At 57.1% G+C, this 13,219-nt stretch overlaps 1 protein-coding gene across 1 annotated transcript; it reads left to right on the top strand.

The window, feature by feature from the left end:
- Positions 1-3,605: 3,605 nt before the first annotated feature.
- LOC125366272 (keratin, type I cytoskeletal 42) lies at positions 3,606-11,412 on the top strand. Its single transcript, XM_048366861.1, has 8 exons — positions 3,606-4,061; positions 6,690-6,772; positions 6,914-7,070; positions 8,457-8,618; positions 9,153-9,278; positions 9,624-9,844; positions 11,105-11,157; positions 11,297-11,412. Exons 1-8 carry the CDS (start codon positions 3,606-3,608, stop codon positions 11,392-11,394), a joined length of 1,356 nt encoding a protein of 451 aa, XP_048222818.1. The 3' UTR covers positions 11,395-11,412.
- Positions 11,413-13,219: the final 1,807 nt, after the last annotated feature.

Here is a 13,219-nt window from a genome sequence, read left to right as displayed (position 1 = left end):
GTTAACAACTCAGGAAGCATCTGACCATGGCAGTGGCCGGAGGGGAGAGGCAAGGGCAGACGGGGCAGAAGGGGGCCATGGGAGGCTATGAAGGTCGGGGCTGGATGTGAGATGGAGCCTGAACCCCTCAGGATCTCCTCAGCCTCTCTGCAGGACAAAGGTGTGTGTGTGTGTGTGTGTGTGTGTGTGTGTGTGTGTGTGTGTGTGTGTGTGAAGAAGGAAGGGCAGAGGGCGGAAGTGGTCTGATGGAGTTTGTGCTCTGTGGAAGCCTCTAGATTTCCCCATGGATCCTCGAGCCCCGGTTCTCTGGTTCCAGTCTTCCCTCTCTCCCTGGCCCTGTCCCCCAGGCCTGGGACTCCTCTGGGACTATCTGGCCTTGGGGCCATTGTTCAGCCCGGGGCCTGGGCTCTGCCTGCAAGGCTAGGTGTTGCTGGGTTGTTCCTGTCATATGGCTGGTTCCCTCCAGTCTCGGTTTGTAGAAACCCGTCAGAGGGAGGTGGCCAGGTGGGGCAGAGGAGAAGAGAGATTGAGTCAATGGTGGAGGGCCTTGGATACCCCGAGTGTTCAGGGAAACAAAAGATGGGTCCCCTCTGTCTCTGCGCACAGCAGTGTGGCTGCATCTCAAGAGTGGAGCCACAGACAAATCATTAGTGGGTGGATCTAGGTGGGGCACCCAGCCTCAGGACAGAGGCCGGGAAACCTAAGGGAGGTGTGGAGGAAACAGAGGATTCCACCCGAGGGTGGGGCTGGCAGGTGGGGCTGGGGGGCGGTGGTACACTTTTGAGGGGCTGCCTGGCTCAGGTGGGGGGCGGTGAGGCCGAGGGCTGGGCCCTGACCATCCCATTCTCCTACAAGGTGCCTGCGTGTGATAGGGCGAATGGAGAGGAGCTGATGGGGGCCCTGGCTGCAGGAAGCTGGGGTTCAGTGTGGACCTTTGGGGTCCTGTCCTCATCATCCAAGCCAAGGTTCGAGCTGGAGCCCCCCTCAGACTCTGTGGCCTCTCACGTCCCCAACTTGATCTGTCTCTTTTCCTTGGGAGGGGGAAAGTAAGTAGCCATGTTCCCTTCCTGGGACTCTGTCTCCACCCCAGCCAGCTGTGGCCTAGAGGATCTAAGGTCATCTGGGCCCAGATGTGGCATGACCTTAGCCCACTATGCATCTATTAAGCACCGACGGTATACAGGGACTCCAGGTCATTTTACTCTCTGTGTATCCTCAAACAAAGTGGGGGGTGAGCATGTAAATATCTTCCCCAATGCCTGGTCCTATTCAAACTCAGTCCGTTTGGCTGGTAGTTCACTCTGGAACCTTCTTCTTTTACAGAAATCTCTGGGGAGGAGATCCAGAGCCTCTGGTGGTGGCCAAACCCGGGTTCCACTCCTAGGGTTCTGGGGGACACTTTGCGTTGGCCCCTCTCCCCTGGGGGCCTCCTCCCACCGCTGTCTCCCACCTGAGGGGGCATTAGCAAGCTCTGGCGCTATGCTGAAGAAGCCACTTGGATCTCTTCCTCTTTTTCCTTTTGGCCTTCTCCCCGTGGGCTGAGCTGCTGGCAGGTGTGGGGGTTGTTGGGGCCTCTCCCTGCTGAGGGTGGAGGGCAGGCCCAGGCAGGAGACTCCCGGCTCCCCGCTCCGGGGACCTCTGTGCGGCCCTCTGGCTGCCCCTGCCCGGCCTCCTCCCCCCGGCTGGGCGAGTGGGAGCTGCTGCGGGAGGCCCTGGCTCCAGGCCCAGCTCTGACCCTGACGCCGACACCGGGCTGACCCAACTGCGGCCACTTAAATGCCCCCTGCCTCGGTTTCCCCGGAGTGTTCTTGTGAAGGGAGGAGGAGGACAGCCAGGTTTTCTTCATCCTGGCCAAGGATGGACACACCGTCCCCTCCTAAGGGTTGAGGGCGGGGATGGCAAGTGGTGGCGGAGAGGTGTGGGGAGATGAATGATTTGGGGGTGGGGTGGGGGTCAAAGGAGGGCTTCATGATACAGGGTCTTAAGGCTAAGACTGCTTTGAAGGTAGCGAATAGGGTTCATTCCTGTCTCCCAAGGCCTTTGAGTGATTCTGAAGAGAACAACATGGGCAGTGGGCTTGGGGCTGGGTCTGAGTCCTGTGGGTTCTCAGTCTGGGCGGGTGGGAGGCACGGGGCTGGGCCTGGAGAGGGGTCTGAAGGGCCAGCTGTGTCCCCTCGGGCTCTGGCTCCAGATTTGGCGGTGGGAGGCAGGTGGTTCCTCTCTGGGCTCAGAGGGAGGCCTACCTGCTCCTTTCACAGGCAAGGGTAAAGCCAGGGCCCCACCCCTGTCTCCTACATGGCTCTTCCCACGGGTATCCTGTTCAGGTAACAGGAACCAGACTGTGAGAGACCACCTGCTTTGAAGCTGGGAAGTCCTTCCTGCCATCCCGCCTCATCCCTGGGCGCTTTGAGCCACACGGAATTGCTGACTCCATCCCTCCTGTGCCCGAGTTCACTGCAGGCAGCCAGCCTAGGCCACCATGCTTGTCCTGTCCCTCGTCCCATCCCCGGGGGCCTGGCTTGCCCTGGAGGCCCTGCGCAGACGCCAGTGTCCTGGCAGCTCCTAAATCATTAGCGCCGCCGAGATTAGGCTGCTAATCTTAGGGAGATTAGGGTGCAGTGGGTGCCAGGACGTGGGGTTGGGCCACTCCTCTGTAGGGGTGGCTGTGGGCTCCCCAGATGGGCTCTTTCTTGGTGAATGCAAGGTACCCTGGCAGGGATAATGCATCTCCATGGTCTCTTCCCCCCCCCCCCCCCGCACCTCTCCCCCCCCACCTCTCCTAGGAGCCCTCCTCAGGTGCAGGGGGGAGGAATGAGGAGGCCACCATAACATTCTCCTCTTGGGACCTGTACCCCTAAACTTCATGCCGGCCTCCTTGTTTTCCCAGCCTGACTGATGTCATTATGTTTCCAGATTCCCTGTAAGACCTCAGGAGATGAACGATCCCATTTCGTAACTGAAATGCATTGACTTCTAGGAAGGGTGGGGTTCAAAGCTCTGTGGCCATATGTGTCCTCTGAGACTCAGGGACCCCTCCCCCTCTTCCTTGGGACTTTGGAGAGTCTCAAGGGAGCTGGGGAAGTCCGCTGAGCAGTCTGAGGGGCTCTGTGAGGGGTCCGGTACACCTAGGGAAGCCCGTGGGGCTCCCTGGGGCCCTGGAATACGGGATGGGGAGGGGCCAGCTAACTTCTAGGCTCCCAGGCCTGTAGAGCCTTGTTCCAGGCCCTTCATGGCTCCCGGGCTAGATTCTCTGACTTCCCCCCACCCCCCCAAAAAATGAGCTCAGCGCCTAATTGCAGCCAAGGATGGAGGATCACCCTATCCTCAGGGCTGCAGCGCCAACACCACCTTTGTTTTGGAACAAACAATGGACCACTTGGAGGTGGCCAGGTCAGGGCTGAGCCCAGGACAAGATGGGGCCTAAGGATATACCGGGCCTGTCCAGCCCAAGCCCCAGGGCCTGGCTGGCTGGTGCAGAGGCAAATTGCATAGCTGAAGTTTTGGCTCGGACTTCAAGGGGCCACCTCCCTGCCGGCCTGACTATAAAGGGTGGTCCAGGGTCTCCGTCCACACCATACAGACCCTGTGCCTGATCCGTGGACACTATGGCCGCCGCCACCACCACCAGTATCCGCCAGTTCTCCACCTCCGGTTCCATCAAGGGCCTGTGCACGCCCACTGTCCGGGTTGGGGGTGCCTGCCGGGCCCCCAGCCTGCTGGGAGGTGGCAGCTGTGGTACCATGTCGGCTGCCTCCTCCCGCTTCTCAGCGGGCCTGGGGAGCGGCTATGGCGGTGGGTACACCTGCAGCCTGGGAGGGGGCTTTGGCTCCACCTTTGGCTCTGCCTTTGGTGTGTCTGATGCCCTGCTGGGGGGCGGCGAGAAGGAGACCATGCAGAACCTCAACGACCGCTTGGCCTCCTACCTGGACAAGGTGCGCGCCCTGGAGGAGGCCAACGCCGACCTGGAGGCGAAGATCCGTGAATGGTACAAGAAGCAGGGGCCTGGGCCTGCACGAGACTACAGCCACTACTTCAAGACCATCGAGGATCTACGGAGCAAGGTGGGTGCCCCCGTTTCCTGCTCTCTGTGTGAGCACCTGCCTTTTCCTTCTTTTTTTTTTTTTTTTTTGGCCAGTCCTGGGCCTTGGACTCAGGGCCTGAGCACTGTCCCTGGCTTCTTCCCGCTCAAGGCTAGCACTCTGCCACTTGAGCCACAGCGCCGCTTCTGGCCGTTTTCTGTATATGTGGTGCTGGGGAATCGAACCTAGGGCCTCGTGTATCCGAGGCAGGCACTGTTGCCGCTAGGCTATATCCCCAGCCCTTTTCCTTCATTTTTAAAAATTGTGCTAGTACAGTGTTTAAGAGCCTCATGGACTTTCCTGTCCTGGCTGGCTTTGAACCTTGATCCTCAGACCTCAACCTCCTGAGTAGGTAGGATGACAGGCGTGAGCCACTAGTGTCTGGCTGTGTTCCCCAAATTCACAGCCAGGCTGTGTACCTGTTTCAGATTTTGCAAGCAAATTCTCCCCATCCCAGACCTCCATCATTCATTTACTCTCTTCGTGGGGCCAGCCCCATGCCAGCCTTGGGTCTTGGGCCTGGGAGACATGCTGTGTGCCCCGAGGTTGTTGTGAGTTCTCTGGGGGGACAGAGGAGAGCACCTGTCTTTCTAGGGAAGTTCGTCTGGGATGGGGTCAGCTTCGAGTCTTTGACCGTGGAGCTGGCTCTCTAGGTATGGAGAACAGCCTGGCTAAGGAGCAACAGGAAGTATTTGTGTGCCTCACCTCACCTTCTGGCTATTGTGTTCTTCAGGGCTGCCCTCCTGTCTGCCTCATACATCCAGGCAGACCTCCCAGATGGATGGCTACTTGCCGTCTATTCCCAGATCTTAGGATGTAGTCTCTTCAATAATGTGAGGCTCAGTCAATGCCCTATTGACTGTGTTAATTTCTTTTCTTTTTTCTTTTTGCCAGTCCTGGAGCTTGAACTCAGGGCCTGGGCTCTGTCTCTGAGCTTCTTTTGCTCAAAGCTAGCACACTACCTCTTGAGCCACAATGCCACTACTGGCTTTTTCTGTTTATGTGGTATTGAGGAATGGAACCCAGGGCTTCATGCATGCTAGGCAAGCACTCTACCGCTAAGCCCCATTCCCAGCCCTAATTGGTTTTTTCTTGTGAATCTTTCTCATTCTCTCTGTGATGATCACTGAGGTGGGGTGGTGGTAGTGGGGAGGAGTGGGGGAGGGCTTCTCTGAAATTGAGAGTTGTATTTTCCCACTAGACTGGGAGCTAGTCTGATGGAGGAGATGCCCCTCCCCTCATGACCTCTAAGAACGTAGTCTTGGCATTCTGCAAACTTGGCTGCTCCTGTCTTGGCACACACCTGATCTGGAAAGGGGCCCCAGTACTGCAGCCCCCAGGCAGGCAGAGATGGACAAGTCAGGCTGGGCCTGCTCTGAATCTGGACTTTGAGGCCTGCCCAGCCTCTGGGGTAGAGAGCCAGGTCTGGCGCCGTCCTGCAAGGGTTTTAGTCTCCCCCGGCCCTAGACCTCCACTAGGCAGGGGGATTCCGGTAATTTCCCCCTTGGAAGCCAAGCTCCCGGCAGTGCCAGATCAGATACTCTGCTTGGTCCGGGTGGTGACGAACCCAGGGGATCCCTGGTGAGTCAGCACTGTGGGCTCGGGAGAGGGGGATCAGCCAGCAGCTCCTCACCCAGGCCTCTGAGCCCCATCCTGCTGCTGGGGTTCTCACAGTCCACCAAGGAGAGTGAGGAGAGCGGGCGCTGGGTCTCTGCAGGGTTCAAGTGAGAACAAGTGCCCACCCCTCCCCCCAGCCTCATCCTAAGGCCTTGGGGAGGAGGCTGCGGGGGTAGGGGGGGCTATATCCATGGATTTCCTTCCTCTTGGCTCTTCTATGCTGAAGCCCCCAGCCTGGTAACTTGCCAAATTCTACCTAGCTACGGGGAAGCTCTTCTTCCCCTCTGTTCCCTCCCGGCTGCATGGAAGAACCTCTGCTCCTCTGTACCCCGTGGCCCTCAAGCCGGGCATTTCTTACATTCGTGGTGGCAGCAGCAATATGAAGCCTTCTGGACTCCTTTCTGGGCCCTCCCCTTTCACCTTCTCCTTTCAACCACCCGGATGCCTTATGGGAAAAGAGTATCTTGCCCAGGGTTCGAGGTGGGACCCATTAGAACCCCATCAATCAATTAATTAATCACTTAATTAGACAACCATACCCTGGAGGCAGGTTCTGAGTCAGGCACTGTGCCCAGGTCAGGGAATTCCAGAAAAGAACAGCACAGAAGTGGCCTCATTCCCCTGCAAGCTCAGAGTCGGATGGAGGAGGAAGCAATTGGCAAACACGGTGGTGCAAATGGGGCTCAGGCTGCCTCTGATCCCAAGTGCTGGGAAAGAGATGAGCAGGGACAAGAGACCCAGGAGGGCTTTCTAGAGGAGGTGGCGAGTAAGCCTGGAGGCCAGATGAGTTGGGGAGCAGGGAGGGAGGCCCTGGTATTCCTGTTTCCCTGTGCTAGGGTATCATGCCTCTATGAAGGGTTCCCAGAATTCACAGAGGATACAAGGGGGCCCCGTTCTTCCTGCTCTGAACCACTCCCCAACAGGCTGTGGAAAGGGCACTGCAGCCTGGGGTGGTGGGGAGTGTTTGCTCACAGAGCCTGCCGCCCCTCCCAGATCCTGGCAGCGACCATCGACAATGCCAGCTTCGTGCTGCAGATCGACAATGCCCGCCTGGCAGCCGACGACTTCCGTACCAAGTGAGTCCAGGTGTCCCTGGCAGCTCCCAGGGGGGCCCAGGGGCCGCCCTCCAGCCCTGCATCCCGAGGGTCACTCTAAGGGGGGGGTTACCTCAGGGTGTCCTGGGGACACTCCACAGCCCACACGTCCAACCCTGCCAGGTACGAGACGGAGCTGAACCTGCGCATGAGCGTGGAGGCCGACATCAACGGGCTGCGCAGGGTGCTGGACGAGCTGACCCTGGCCAGAGCCGACCTGGAGATGCAGATCGAGAGCCTGAAGGAGGAGCTGGCCTACCTGAAGAAGAACCACGAGGAGGTGAGGGCGGCCTGCTGAGGGCGGGGAGCACTCGGCCTGGGCTGCGCCATTTTGCTGGCAGCCAAGTACAAAGGCCAGTCTCCTGTTTGGTAGGTGACTGGCTCTGACCCCAGGGCCCTCCTGGGACTTCTGGCTCTTCTCCAAACATACTGCTCTTGTCCCCCTAGGCATGGCCCACTGCATGGTGACAGTTAACTCACTAATGAGCCAATCAGTCTAACACACAATGCTAATTATCATAATTCATGATAATGGTCTTAACAGCCAGGAATATTTGGCTAGCACAATCACAAGAGATTCACAGCCATTATTTTAGCTGATGTGGACAATAGGAGAAAGAGATTCTTTTTCTTTGCCTTGAAGAAATAGGTTCAGAGAGGTTAAGGGATTTTCTCAAGGCTGCACAGACGCATACCTCCCTTTAGGTCTGTCTCACTCATATTCACATCCAGGTTGGGCGCCATCTTTCCTGCCTCCTTTTTCCAGAGAAGTTTGAGTTTAAGGACCCCCCCAAGGCTGAGCCCAAGGATGGGGATTCAAGGCCTTGTTGGAGACTCAAGTAACCTTCATTTTCCTTGTCCTGGTGGCTTTATTCTCAGCTGACCACTGGACCTCCCTGAGCTGGAGGTGGCAGATCCCCAAATTCCAGGTCACCTAGGAAGTTTTCCTTTGGCTATGAGGCTGGGTGTATGATTGCCGCTCCCAGAAACTGACATTTCTCTCTCTCTCTCTCTCTCTCTCTCTCTCTCTCTCTCTCTCTCTCTCTCTCTTTTCCAGTCCTGGGCCTTGAACTCAGAGCCTGGGCACTGTCCCTGAGCTTCTTTTAGCTCAAGGCTAGCATTGTACTATTTGAGCCACAGCTCCACTTAAGGCTTTTTCTGCTTACGTGGTACTGAGGAACGGAACCCAGGGCTTCATGCATGCTAGGCAAGCACTCTACCACTAAGCCACATTCCCAGCCCTGGTTTAATACTTCTTGATCAAAGTCACTCCTTCCTAAAGAGGCCTGGCTCTGGTTGGGGCCAATATGGAGATGTAGGCCCCACGCTTCTGCCTGTGGGGTTGGCGGCGTGGCATGCATCAGAGGGTCAGGATGGTGAGTGGGGCCGCCTTTGCCTCTCTTCCGTACACTGGGAGTTGTCATCCGTCTCTGTCCTAGGGCAGACTGGGGATGTTCAGAAGCGGGTCAGGGGAGGTGGCTGGTATCCAGAGTCCTGTGTGTTTGAGATGTGGCATCTGCCTCCATCTTCAGTGTGAGGAGCTGTCTGTCTGTCTAGCTAGCTGTCACCAGCACGTGTCTCTCTGACATCCCAGAGTCTGTCCTCAGGGTAGCTCTGGGTAAGTTCCTACTGTTTTTTTTTGTTTTTTTTTTTTTTTTCTGCTCAGGAAATGAATGCCCTGCGTGGCCAGGTGGGCGGTGACGTCAACGTGGAGATGGACGCGGCCCCGGGCGTGGACCTGAGCCGTATCCTCAATGAGATGCGGGACCAGTATGAGAAGATGGCGGAGAAGAATCGCAAGGACGCGGAGGACTGGTTCTTCAGCAAGGTGGGTGGCCGTTTCGGAGCAGGTGTGCGCCCCGGTACCCACATGTGCTCTGGCGTGCCGGTGCAGGCCGCAGATCCTCAGACTGTCCCAGCTGGAAGGAGCTTTGGAAACCGCTGGGCTCAGCCCTCACGCTTTCATGTCAGATGGGAGGCCCAGACACGCCTCAGGCTCATGCAATGGTCCTCCAGGGTGTCCACAACCCAGCTCAGGGTTCCATCCATCACTTACCGGGCATGTTTCTGATGTGTAAACTCGTGCCCCAGGGAAGCAGCTGCAGGCCTACAAAGGACAGCTGGTGTGTGTGTGTGTGTGTGTGTGTGTGTGTGTGTGTGTGTGTGTATGTTCTGTCTTTGGCGTCAGTTAAGGTGACAAACGGTCTTGTCTACAGAGTGTGTCGAGTTCCACTAAGTTCTGTAAAGCTGATGCTTTAGCAACACATAAGAGATGCAGGCTTGGTACAGGTCAAAGAGGGAAGGGCTTGGGAACAGCCTTTACGCCCCTGCTGAGAGCCTTGCTGGCCACCCTGCCTTCCAGACCGAGGAGCTGAATCGAGAGGTGGCCATTAATACCGAGGCGCTGCAGAGTAACAGGACGGAGATCACCGAGCTCCGCCGCTCCATGCAGAACCTGGAGATCGAGCTGCAGTCCCAGCTCAGCATGGTATGGCCTATGTCCCATGCCCTGCCTTGTACCTGTCACCTTGGGCTGGGCCCTGCTGCGTGATTCCCTTCCAACTCAGAAAACCAGAAATGCCCCTCTCTCAGAAGGTCATTTCATGCTCAGGGTCCTGCCCCCTCAGTCCTGGTAGCACCTACAATTCACCCAAGTGGGATCCCCTTTCTGGGTGCCCACGGCAGGCAAGGGTCCTTTCTAACCTATCTGTCTGTCTATCTATCTATCTATCTATCTATCTATCTATCTATCTATCTATCTATCTATCATCTCTCTGTCTACCTACCTACCCACCCACCCACCCATCCCTCTGTCCTGTTCCTTGGCTTGCAGAAAGCATCACTGGAGAACAGCCTGGCGGAGACCGAGGCCCGCTACGGGGCCCAGCTGGCCCAGCTGCAGGGCCTGATCAGCAGCATTGAGCAGCAGCTGTGTGAGCTGCGCTGTGACATGGAACGGCAGAACCACGAGTACCAGATGCTGCTGGACGTGAAGACCCGGCTGGAGCAGGAGATCGCCACCTACCGCCGCCTGCTGGAGGGCGAGGATGCCCAGTGAGTGGGGGTGGGGTAGGGTGGGCAGGTACCTCTTGTCAGGGTGGGCTGGTGACAGCTTTGCCCAGGGAGATGTGTTTGGACCCCAGTGACAGCCAAGAGGTGTGTGTGTGTGTGTGTGTGTGTGTGTGTGAAGAGAGTTGCAGGGGTGCTAGGGAATGAGATGGGATCTAGACTAGAGGGTGGTGGTAATAAAGGGGCTGTGGAAGGATCTGGAACAAAGGAAGGGTGTGATCTTTTTAGAATCGCCACTGTGGCTGCACAGGGAGGAATGGGTGGGAGGGGCAGGGAGGGCTTAGAGGGACCTGCCAGGAGGCTGGAGCAGGGAGGGCATGGGGTGTGGGGTTACTGGAGGCTGGGAGTGGAGGCTACAGGCAGGGGAGAGGCCTTAGTTAAAAACAGCAGGAAGAGTGATTGTGGCTCAGTCAGAGCTCAGAAAATGCTGAGTAATCACCTGGAGGAGTGGGTCCGGATGATGACCCAGGATTTCTGGCCCCGGTGACTGGCAGTGCCATTAGTCAGAATGAGCTGGGGAGCGGGGCATGTAACAATCTCGTTTAGAGTTGGGAGTATTGATCAAAGCCCCATTGTGAAGGACAGAGAATGTCCTGGGAGTCCCCATTCCTTTTTATTTTGGTAGCCCCTGGGGCTTGAACTCCGGTCCTGGGCACTGTCCCTGAGCCTGTCTGTGCTCCAGGCTAACGCTCGGCCACTTGAGCCACAGCGCCACGTCTGGCTTTTTCTGAGTTGTTTATCGGAGATAAGAGTCTCACGGACTTTCCTGCCTGGGCTGGCTTTGAACCCTGATCCTCAGATCTCAGCCTCCTGATTAGCTAGGATTACAGTCATGAACCACTGGAGCCCGGGCCCATTCTTAATGATAGATTCCAGCCCTTTTGCTTCCTGACAATGGTGAAGTCCATTTGTAGTCTAACCACAGTCTCTCCTGCTTTAATGGAGTATTTTGTTGGGCCCTTTAGGATATGGAAAAACAAAACCCCACTTGCTCAGCTTCTTGTAAATCCTGGGTTAGTGGCCACAGAGTAGTCACAGAGTGCCTTGGGCTGCTCCTTTCCTTCCTCCAGCAGCCGGCTGGGAGCCTTTATTATTTGATCTTTCTCCATGCATGCCTAGCTGTGATTTCCCAATGTGTGAGAACCTCCTCTCCTCTCCTCTGGGGCCTCCCCAGCAGGGTTTGGGGGGAGGGGTCCTGCCAGCAAGCTGGCACCCATAGGCTGACAGTGTTCTCTCTTCCTATAGCCTAGCTACTCAGTACTCTTCTTCTTCCATGGTCTCGCAGCCCACTCGCGAAGGTAAGAGCTGCCTTGTCCAGGGGAGGGGCAGCATCGACGGGGAGGGAGGGGAGAGATGGAGGGCCCTTCTGTGTAGGAGACAGGGGTGAGGACTCTTGCCTGAGGCTCCCGTGTCCCCCCTCTGCCACCTCCCTTGCAGCTACGGTGACCAGCCGCCAAGTGCGAACCATTATGGAGGAAATCCAGGATGGCAAAGTGGTGTCTTCCAGAGAGCAGGTCCACCGCTCTACCCACTGAGGCCCCAGCTCCATGTGACGGCCTAGTTCTGGAAGGTTCTGGAAGGTTCTAGAAGGAGTCTATGCCTCCAGCTCCAGGAACGAGCCGTCCTGAGTGCCGCCGGGGGCCCTTTTCCATGAGCTGCTGCCGCTCTGCACCTGCTCCTCTCCCCCCCGCCCCCAGTTTCTCATCCAGGGGCTTGCTGGGGTTACCCCAGTGACTGCGAATAAAGCTTTGCTGAAGCTCAGTCCTTGAACTTGTGATCTGTCTGGTCCGGCAGACTAGGAAGGAGGAGGATTCGTGGAGTGTTTGGTTTCGCTTGGCTCCTGCCCACCTGCTCTGCCCACTCTCCATCCCGGCCTGGGGCTCCTGGGAAGATGTGAGGGGAGGAGACGGGAGGACTGGGAATGGAGGAATGACACAGTCTGCCAGGCTAGGGATGGTTCTCAGAGTCAGCCTCTGGGGCCCTGTCTCCTGTGACTGGTTCCTAGGAGGGCCCCCAGATTTATTGTTGAGGGGGGTGTATACTTGTTATAGATTGTCCACTGGGTCAGAGCAGAGGCAGAGGGGGCAGGCAGGGCCTTTCTGCAGCAGTGGCCCAGAGCACTGGTGGGTGAGAGGGTGGTAGTGGCAGGGCATTGTCTAGGAAGCCAGACTGGCTCTTCCCGGCTCAGATGTGTGTGTGTGTGTGTGTGTGTGTGTGTGCGCGCGCACGCCTGTGCGTGTGGGGGGCATTCTGTTTGCTATAGTGACTTGGCAGCTCTTGGGCTATTGGGGAATCTCTCTCACCGGCTGGCAGGGGCTGTCTGGGCCTGTCTGGGAGGTGGAACCCATTGACAGCCTGAAACAAGACCACATTCCGCCTAGCAGGCCTGCTGGAACCCTGGGACCCGGGGCCGGCGCTGGATGGTGGGCAGGGCAGGGTGGAGCCATGGGGGTGGGGTGGGGTGCTGGAGAGGGGTATTTGCTAATTGGCTGGGACATGAGATCTAGCTTTCCTTACTCTGAGGTCTCTTGGGATACAAAGGGAAAGAAATATGTGAGACAAGCTCCTCACAATCCCTTCTTCATAGGACATCTCCCTAAAGTCCCCTTTTCTCCTCTTTAGATGCTCTACCCCTAGGATGGAAGTAGGAAAAGGTGGAGACAGATTGCTTGCCTTGTATACATGAAGCCCTGGGTTCGATTCCCCAGCACCACATATATAGAAAACAGCCAGAAGTGGCACTGTGGCTCAAGTGGCAGAGTGCTAGCCTTGAGCAAACAGCGGACCCAGTACTGGAAAAAAAAAAAAAAAAAAAAAGAGGAGACTGGGATCCTAGGGACCTAGGGGATGGGATCAGGGTCAGTAAACTGACCAGAGAGAGCCTCAGCCTCAGGATAGGTCCCTGGGAATCAGGGCCCTGCAGAAGGGGAGTCTTGGCGGGCTGGGTACTGTGGTTTGGTGAGGAAGAAGCGGGCAGCCTGTCCAGTCTAGTTGAGGAGTGAGATGGGGCTGTTGTGCCTGGTGTATTCCTCCCTGAGCCTCAGTTTCCTGCCTGAGGCCTGAGGAGTCTAGGTGTGGTAGAGCCCAGCCCGGTGGCCTCAGGTCCAGATTCTAAGGCAGGATGGGGCCCTCCCTGGTCCTCTAGACCTCCCTAGCACCTAGTCCTTTCCTGCCACGTAGGTGGAGTGGAATGGCGTAAGAGCCACCTTAGGCTGGGGTGTCTCGCTCCCCACCCTCTTTCCCCATCAGACCCAGCATCCAGGTAGCTGGGCTGGGGTGGCAGCTTCCTGGGAGAGCTGGGTGGCAGTGGTGATGTTGCCTTTTCTTCTTCTCCGTATTAGGTCATGGGAAAGCGTAGCT

Source organism: Perognathus longimembris, chromosome 17, assembly GCF_023159225.1.
Source record: "Perognathus longimembris pacificus isolate PPM17 chromosome 17, ASM2315922v1, whole genome shotgun sequence".
NCBI lineage: Eukaryota > Metazoa > Chordata > Mammalia > Rodentia > Heteromyidae > Perognathus > Perognathus longimembris.
Note: the sequence above shows the minus strand (reverse complement) of the source record. Positions and strands in the feature narration are given on the sequence as shown.